Source organism: Sebastes umbrosus, chromosome 10, assembly GCF_015220745.1.
Source record: "Sebastes umbrosus isolate fSebUmb1 chromosome 10, fSebUmb1.pri, whole genome shotgun sequence".
In the NCBI taxonomy this organism is placed as follows: Eukaryota; Metazoa; Chordata; class Actinopteri; order Perciformes; family Sebastidae; genus Sebastes; species Sebastes umbrosus.
In genome coordinates, this window is record NC_051278.1 from 32,811,296 (window position 1) to 32,820,778 (window position 9,483).

At 38.1% G+C, this 9,483-nt stretch overlaps 1 protein-coding gene across 1 annotated transcript; it reads left to right on the top strand.

Moving 5' to 3' along the window:
- Window positions 1–316: 316 nt before the first annotated feature.
- Window positions 317–5,302, top strand: zgc:64201 (prolyl-tRNA synthetase associated domain-containing protein 1). The gene is made up of 4 exons (XM_037781304.1): window positions 317–496; window positions 2,702–2,827; window positions 2,911–3,000; window positions 4,727–5,302. Exons 1-4 carry the CDS (start codon window positions 416–418, stop codon window positions 4,937–4,939), a joined length of 510 nt encoding a protein of 169 aa, XP_037637232.1. The 5' UTR covers window positions 317–415; the 3' UTR covers window positions 4,940–5,302.
- Window positions 5,303–9,483: the final 4,181 nt, after the last annotated feature.

Consider the following 9,483-nt stretch of genomic DNA (forward strand, 5'->3'; position numbering starts at 1 on the left):
TTTCACAGTATTTATAAATCACTCCAACCTGCTTTATAATATAAAAGAGATAAAAATCGCACTTTTTACAATATGGGACCTTTAAAGTTTGGACTGACACAAACATTATTAGGAGTTTCTATTAAATGAACTTGTTGGGCTCATGTTTTATGATCATTTGCTCTTATTCTTTCTTATATAATTGATAAGTATTTTAGTTCCATTTTGATGTTATGTCTTTCTTCATTTATTAGTGTGTTTGAAACTCGGAGGAACAGTATAAGTCCAGAAGATGGCAGTAATGCAGCAGTAAAGCAATCAGCTGCTGTTAACCCCAGTGAAGAAGAAGAGTTCTACGTACAGCTGTTTCTGTCCATTGACATCCAGTTCACTTCTGTCTTCTCTTCATTGATTTTTAAAAACACATTTATTGAAGATGTCAGAAGATCTGCGGTCCGAGCTGGAGAAATACCTGCAGACGTTAAACATCCAGACGACCTGCGTGGAGCACCCGCCGGTAAAAACCAACAGCAGCATCTGTTCCTCAGCTATAGAGCAGCTATCAGCAATAGATCAGCTATAGATCAGCTAACTGAGTCCAGACCCGTCAGAGATCATTAGATTAGACTGTTGTAAAGCACAATAACATTTAGGATATACGTCCCTGAAGCTGGGAGAGGAATACAATGCTGGAAAATTCGACACTGTCCTTTCTAACGAGAACAAAAACAATCATTGAATCCCATTAGAATACTATATATTTTTAAGTTTCTTTACTTACTCTAAAGTCTTTAAATATCTTAAAACATATTTGGAGACGCTGCATGAATCGTTAGAATTCACACTTCTGTTCGGCGTTTTCCAATCCCCTGAATGCACTTACTTTAGTAGAGTTTTAGCTTTGGGAATTGGCGTGTCTTCCCTACAACATGACATGTTAATGGACACGTGGATGCATTAAAAAGTTATCATTTGAAGTAAAGGAGAGTTGCATTGCCTGTTTCTTGTATGCCGAATTTTTCATCAGATCAATTGAAGCCGAAATGCTGTAAATATTTGTTCTTCCAGTCATGTATTGGTGAGGAATGATCAAAGCAATCTAAAAAGTGATATTATTTGAACGGAGTCTTGGATGACAGTTTCTCCAAACTTTGAAACTTTACCTCTCAGCGTATACCGACGATTTTATTCTGAAATTCAAACGTTATTTATTCACGAACTTCCACAACTTTGTTTTTAAAATGCACACTTATATTTTTATTTAACTTTTATTGGATGGATTTTAGCAACATACTCCACATATTTCTGCCTGAATATTGATTTTAATAGATTCCCTCTAATGGAAAAGAGTTTTTGTGCAATCCTGAATTTGAGGTTTTGAGAAGTAGAAAATGATTTCCAGATCCATGTCTACAGATTGTATAACCTGTCTGACAGTTTTCTGTTGCAAGAACCTGCTGTGACCTGCAGGGGGCGCAGACAGCTCGTTAATGCCTGGTGCACCTTCACATGTATTCATCCAGCTTCATACTGAGCTCCTCCACACAGCTACTTTATTGGTCCTGCAGTATGATCTCAGTTTCTTAGTAAAAACATCTGCTCTGGGCTAAATGATGAATCACACCTGATCATAAATTGGAGGCATGTGGCTAATTATTTATTATTATTAACGCCCCCTAAGCACAGGTATTGTACCATGCAAATACTCTGGCACATGCCCAAGAATTGGAGAGAAGGCTGTAAGAACTCCAGCAGTAGTGAAATTGAGGAACTGTTAAATAAACTTGAACAAAGTAATAATAATAACAACAATAATAATAAGAAGAACTTTATTTGTATAGCACCTTTCATGCAAGAAATGAAGCACAACATGCTTTACAATAAGGGAAAATAGACAGAATGAACATAAAAACAGAGATAGAATGCCATGAGTAATGTAAGATAAGATGGAAAATAAAACACACTTGATAGAATGAGCAGGTCTGTCATTTGATTAAAATGTTTAATCACGATTAATCGCATGATTGTCCATAGTTAATCGCGATTAATCACAAATTTATCACACATTTTTTATCTGTTCAAAATGTACCTTAAAGGGAGATTTCTCAAGTATTTAATACTCTACTACTCTAATACTCTACTAATACTATACTAGGTACTGCATTTAGTATAAAAAATATGCTCAAATCATAACATGGCAAACTGTAAAACAACAGTTTATTTGACTATGACTTGCCCCAAACTGCATGTGATTATCATAAAGTGGGCATGCCTGTAAAGGGGAGACTCGTGGGTACCCATTTACATGTAACTATCTTGAGGTCAGAGGTCAAGGGATCCCTTTTTAAAGTTGCAATGCAAGTTTTTCCTCACCAAAATTTAGCATAATTTGGTAGCAGTCTTTAGCCTCTTTCGCAACAAGCCAGTATGACATGGTTGGTACCGATGGATTCCTTAGGTTTTCTAGTTTTCTTATTTCATATGATACTAGTATTTTCATTTTATTCATTAACTTTGAAACTGACCCCGCTACAACCTAAAAATCGCAATTTGCGTTAATGCGTTAAAGAAATTAGTGGCGTAGAAAACATTGGTGAATCCCAGAAAGCAATGGGTACTAACAAAATAAAAACCAATTGTGGATGCGAAGAGGAAATATGTTCTTGTGTCGCTTCTTGCATGAGGCCCAATATATATAAAATGTATCTCGTCCCCCCTGCAGGTGTTCACGGTGGAGGAGATGATGCCTCACCTGCAGGAGGTGAGCGGGGCCGTCACTAAGAACCTCTTCCTGAAGGACAAGAAGAAGAAAGGCCTGTGGCTGGTGTCGGCTCGCCACGACCGCCAGGTCAGCTCACCTCTCTGCCCTCTGATGTTTACTCTGCTGCGTCCTGAATGCATCGTCCCATAATCCTCTCTGTTCCTCCGCAGGTGAACCTCAATGACCTCGCCAAGAAGCTGGGCGTCGGCAGCGGCAACCTGCGCTTCGCGGACGAGGCAGCCATGTTGGAGAAACTCAAGGTGAGAAACGGTTAAAATGTTCAGTTTATAGAAACATCAAAACAAATCAGCTCATAGTCCCCTCAGGGGCAAATAAGACTAATTACTACACGGCTTTGTTGAATACTCGATTCTGATTGGTCAGTCACGGCGTTCTACGGTCTGTTATTTCTCTATAGCAGACCGTTGCTATGTATAACAGACCGTTGCTATGGGCACAGTTCTGATGTCGGATAAATGATTGATATCTTCAGTAAGTAGCTGTGTAATAAGCGGGATAATGTACAGCTAGCGGGTCATTGTTGTGAAAGAATCCCCTTCAGGGCGATGAGAGAGAGACGCGGCATCGCCCCGTCGGGGTTTCTTTCACAACAATGACCGGCTCGCTGTACATTATCCCTGACATAATCATCCCTAAACATCGGGGTGTCCCAGTAGCTCAACTGGCAGAGTGGGCGCCTCATGCCATCCTTACCGCAGCGGCCCAGGGTTTAAATCTAACCTGCGGCCCTTATCACTGTCACTATCAATAAAGGCAAAAGCCCATAAAATAATCTTAAAGGTCCCATATCGTGCTCATTTTCAGGTTCATACTTGTATTTTGTGTTTCTAATAGAACATGTTTACATGCTGTCATGTTCAAAAAACACTTTATTTTCCTCATACTGTCTGCCTGAATATACCTGTATTTACCCTCTGTCTGAAACGCTCTGTTTTAGTGCACTTCAATGGAATTGCGTTGCTAGGCAACAGTTTGGGTCCATGTCTACTTCCTGTCAGCTGATGTTATTAACATACACTGCAACAGGAAATAAACTGGCACACAATTAGAATGTTTACGTTTAAAACTGTGTAATGGTCTAAATATTGTATATTTGTGACATCACAAATGGACAGAAATCCTGACGGTTTATTTCAAACACACAATTTCTGAATACGGGCTATGTGTATTTCTCCGTATATTGAGCGTTTTGATAGTTTAACAGTATTTATTAAGCACTTAAACCTGCTTTATAATGTAAAAGACCTGAAAATCTCGCTTTTTACAATATGGGGCCTTTAAAACAAGGACTAAAAATACATTTAAATTGAATAGCAATGAAAATATTTCTGTCAGCCCTAACAGAAAGTTAACGCGATAATAATGCCATAATAATCCCAGCCATTATCTGTAAGTGAGGCGGCAGTGCTAACCGCTGCATCACCGTGCCGTCCTCTGTTCTTTTCCACTGAATTTAAAAAATAGTAAGTTCAGATTTCATGATAAATGCATACAATGTATCTTCTTTATCTTGAATCTCTATCTTCTGTTTCTTTTGTGAAGCACTTTGTGATGTTCTGCTCTTAAAAGATGCGCTATAAATAAAGTCACTTCCTTACTTCTCAGACATTTATTTGTGAAACATCAGGTAACTACTGCCTCAGGTTCAAAGAAAATCTCCACCGTAGTGATTTACATGCTCAAATTTGGACACATTTTCTATAGAAATGAATAGAGAGTTTGAATCTGTTTAAACAAATCAGAGAGATGTGTTTAATTTCCACCTGGTGGCAGCGTCTTCCAATTCATTTGTAAACTTTAGTCAGCCGCGACAGCTGGTACCACCATCAAGAATATTGTCCACTTATTTCATGAACCAGTACAAACTGGTCTGGTTTCCCAGTCACTGGTTAGGACACATTTCTTTGCAGTTTGTTCTGATTTCTACTTTTTTTAGTTTTTTTTCCTCCGCCCTTCTCCTCTCAGGTGGGTCAGGGCTGTGCGACGGCTCTGGCTCTGCTCTTCGATAAGGACCAGAGTGTGAGGTTCGTCCTGGACCGGGACCTGGTGGAGGGAGGCCACGAGCTGGTCTATTTCCACCCCATGACCAACGCTGCCACCGTGGGGCTCCGACCGGACGACCTGCTGCGCTTCCTCAAAGAGACGGGACACGAACCCGTCCTAGAGAGCTTCGAGTAGGACGGGACGGGAACCTGGACCTGAACCGTGGTTAAGAACTGGACCCCGGTCAACCGGCCGAGGCAGATGGCCGCCCACCCAGAGCCTGGTTCTGCCCCGAGGTTTCCATCCGTTAAAGGGGAGTGCCAGTGCATGCTCATGGGGGATCTTAGAGTACAGTCTAGACCTGCTCTATGTGAAAAGCATCTCGAGATAACTTCTGTTATGATTTGACGCTATATAAAAATAAACTGAATTGAATTGTTATTGACCCGAGCAGCCTGCAGGGATTAAACTGGGACATGAAAATAACCCGCAGAGTCGAATATGAATTTATTCTGCTTCAAAGATTAAAAAAAACAAACAATTACAATACAATATCAACTTTTCACTACATGATTACTGTGGCCAAAGGAATTCACAATAACGATATTATCGCGATATCTATACACAATTTGAAAAGAAAAAAATAATAATAATGCTATCAGTCAAATTAATCTTTAACTTTGTTTATTGTGAGTTTTGCCTCTTTTTTGTGCAAATGAATTACACTCGAAATATGAGTGTAGGGAGGTGGAGGGAGAGTCTGTGACCATAACTATAAAATGATTTTAGAGGCGCTGGGTTATTGACACCAGGGGTTCTCAAACTTTTTGTGGCCAGGGACCCCTTAAAGGGGAGAAACTTTTCCAAGGACCCCCTCTTAATCGTAACACCGATTAAGCATAATGCTTACTACAATTTAGAGATGCCATTGGAACTTCTTGTATTCTGTAACTTTTCAACCTAAATCCTCCAGACCTGTTTGATAGTGATAAAAAAATATTTTTATTCCTTTTTTCCAAACATAGCATAACAAACATAACAATTCATAACACCGGCTTCCCACTCCCACACAGAGACAGGTCCAGCCTTCTTCCCACCCCTAGAGGTAAAGTTACCGAAAAAAATAACATCAAAATCATTTTTAAAATAATTGAATTAGTTAGTTAGAATTAAAAGTAATAAGTACTACAGTAATATAGTTCATGGTGGTAAGATAGAAACCTTTATGAAACATTTATTTAATAAATTAATTTATTAAATAAATGTAGAAAAAAAGAAAGCAGCACATAGAAGATACTAATTAATAATTAAGTAAATACATAGAAAAGGTTAGGTTAAGAAGATTCTATATAAGTGATCCATGGATCCCATGTCCTATAGAAAAGCTGTGTGCTACCTCTTATAGCACAGGTTATTTTTTCCAAGGGAGCACATGAATTGACCTCATTAATATAATGATTAATATTAGGGGGAAACAGAAACACATTTCAATATGAATCCTGTTAACACCTCTTTGTTTTGCCCTGATATTCCGGGTGCTTTGTAATCAGATGTCGCTTTAGCTCGGTCTCCTTCGTGGCTTCATTCACTAGCACCTGAAGACACATGACGCATTTTGGTGTCCCGTCGCTGTTGCTCCACATTACCTAACTAACCCTAATAACCCTGTCCTCATATTTTCTCAATTTAGCTAGTTTGGGCTTAACGTCACTCACGATATGGATGGACTTGATTATTTCTCCATGCTCGCCAGCTAGCTAGCTGGCTAATAAGCTAAGCAGCAGCTGGAACGGTTCGTTGCGCCCTGAGTGAAGTGACTGATTCATGACATGATGTGTCACAATCACATCAGAGTTTCTATTGGCCCAAAGCTAACATGGGAGTAATGGACACAATATGCTGGTTTTATGGTCCCCATCTGTAGATATGTACTTTTTAATGATACAGCACAATTTAATAATTTCTTTTTAATGATATCACTGTTATCGTCAACGGTCATTTAAAACAGAAAGGGAACATTTTTACAGCTCTGCCAGAACTCTTTATTTTTATAGAATTCTCAAAAAGTGAAGATTGATTTTGATATTGATTTGGCTATTAGTTGAAGATTTATTTTGGTTGTAAAACAGAACATCGTGTTCTGATTTCTTAATCGTCTCCCATTTTCCATGTTTATGTCTCTCTGTTTCTTTGTGAAGCTCAAATCTGTTTGCTAAAGGAGCAGGCTGTGTGGTTTGACATGTTTTATCTCAGTAAATATCAACTGAATACACTGTCTGTCCCTGATGATCATTTTCAAATCAGCCATCAGCCTTTTTATGAAAATCAACTTCCAGAGACTGGAAACGTGCCAAAATACATGTTGAATCACATTTATCTGCTGATGTAGTTGAGAGCAGGAACTCTTGTTGATAATGTGTCATAACTCATGTTGATATTCCATATTGTGGCTGCAATGAACGCTAAAAGGAATCTACTCTCTTGCAAATATATATACTGTATATTCTTATCAGGTCAATTAATTAAAAATATTTAATCGCAATTAATTGCATGATTGTCCATAGTTAATCTCGATTAATCGCAAATTAATCACACATTTTGTTTATCTGTTCAAAATGTACCCTGAAGGGAGATTTGTCAAGTATTAACAGGTAATAAAACAACTGAATCATGCTTTATAGATCAGTTATGAACCATTTGTAACAACTTCTGGGAAGGCAGGTTATGAACAATCCCCAGTTTGACCTCTGACTTTCTGGTAAACGGTTTCAGAACATCTAGAACAAAATATATTTATTAAGAACTCATTCAAATGTACAACTAGTGGTGAAAGATGACATATACGTTTCATATACATTTATGACGTCATCATATTTATCCTTTATTAAAGACTTAATAACATTTATAACTGCCGACTTTCTTTTAATTGCCCTTTATCAATGATTTTATAACATTTTATTCTTTATTAATAACTTAATATTAATAACTGCAGACTTTTTTGATTACTCTTCATTAATGACTTAATTATATGTATAACTGCAGACTTAATGGTTTATTAAAAGGGAGAAACATTTGATAACTAATGATTTTTCATAATCTGGCAACCAGTTCTCCTTGATGCCTCATAGTAAGTGGTTTATTAACCATTAATAAAGCCATTAGTTACAGCTCATAAATGCTTTATTAGAAAATGTATTTGTATTGATCACAGGTTCTCATCATACCTCTGTTCTTGAAGGAGGGTGAAATACATCTTAGAAACGATGCATTCACTGACTCTGTGACCCGGCTTCAGACTGAGCTGTGAACCTTCAGGGTGTTACAGCAGAGTAACAAAGAAAAGTACAGAGCAGGAATAACAGGAAGTTGTGTGGAAAGTGAAGGGAGAGACTGAAATCCTGTCAAATCACTGCAAGCAACCCGCTATTTCCAAGCAAACTTTATTACAGTAGCTTAGTGTCTTAAAGGTGTTTTTTCTCAATTATAGACAAGCTTCATTGTAAAATAAATATCAGTGTTTATAAAAAAAAATTAAAATAAAAATGACAGATTTGTTTGTTTGTTTTTACCTCCTTCTCAGTCATAACGCGGTCACATCTCAATAACGTTACACAAACATGAAACACAGTCTATCTTTCTGTGTGATTGATTAACCTACCGAGGATGACATCGCCAACATGGAACGTTAAATAGCCAAATTAATGTACATCCATAAATCTGCTTGGAAATCAGAAAAAAAAGACACTTCAGAACTTGCCTGAGAATAATCACATTTTTAAACTTTCTTCAGTATCAAAGTCATCCAGTCACACTTGTCTGTACATCCATGGCTACACTGCAAAGAGAAACTATTGATAGCTAATTCGGCATACTTTAAATAGCATTTATTTGCCAAAAAGTACACAGTTAGTTAACATTAACTTACAATGGGGTCTTGCTCTCCTGAAAAATGCATTGAGGACTGGATTAAAATAACCAGGACAGGCAATGTTAACGTTACGTTTAAATCACCCCACCTCACAGACAGAAAGAAATCCCATCCAAATGGAGGATTGTTAACTTTATCTCAAATCTAAAGCTCTGTTAGCTGATGCTAATGCTAATGCTAATGTGCTGTTACATGAGCTAACTTGGCCATAATCACACATTTCAGAATTAAAAACAGCATACAAAGCAATTAAATACGTTATCTATGACCGGTATCATTTTACTAGGCAGCTGTACAAATAAAGCATACTTTGACAACAAAGTTTAGCGTTAGCACTTCCCTTGTTTGTATCCTAAGTGTCCTCACAATGAGAAGTGCTCCACTCAGAGGGAACGATCAGCAACTGCGACTCAGCCGTTATGGATTTGAACTGTTGAGGAAAAAGGCGCGTTCCGTGTGCGGATCCGCCTGGTGTCAGCATTGAGTCCACTGTTTGACAGTGCCCTCTCTGTAGGCGGGTCAGATGATAACTTTTTAACGCGTCCACGTGTCCATTAACAATGTAATGTTGTAGAGAAGACACACCAATGCCCAAAGCTAAAACTCTACTACAGTAAGTGGGCTAACTAACGTTAGCTCCTCTATTTCCATGCATTCTACACAGATCCTCGACTGGTAAGGATGCTGAGTTTCTTGAGCCTCTTTAGCCTCCGTCTTTTAGCATTATATCAAGTAATTCTACGTAGCCCTCATGAAGCCCTTATTTTACAGGCTATTCGTTTTAAAACCAATCAGCAATGAACCTTTAAAC

What these genes read in the sequence shown, in the direction of transcription:
- zgc:64201 (XM_037781304.1), top strand. Translation starts at nt 416, where the DNA reads ATGTCAGAAGATCTGCGGTCCGAGCTGGAGAAATACCTGCAGACGTTA. An exon ending in CCTGCGTGGAGCACCCGCCG is followed by an intron (nt 497 to 2,701) that starts GTAAAAACCAAC and finishes TCCCCCCTGCAG; the next exon opens with GTGTTCACGGTGGAGGAGAT. An exon ending in CGGCTCGCCACGACCGCCAG is followed by an intron (nt 2,828 to 2,910) that starts GTCAGCTCACCT and finishes GTTCCTCCGCAG; the next exon opens with GTGAACCTCAATGACCTCGC.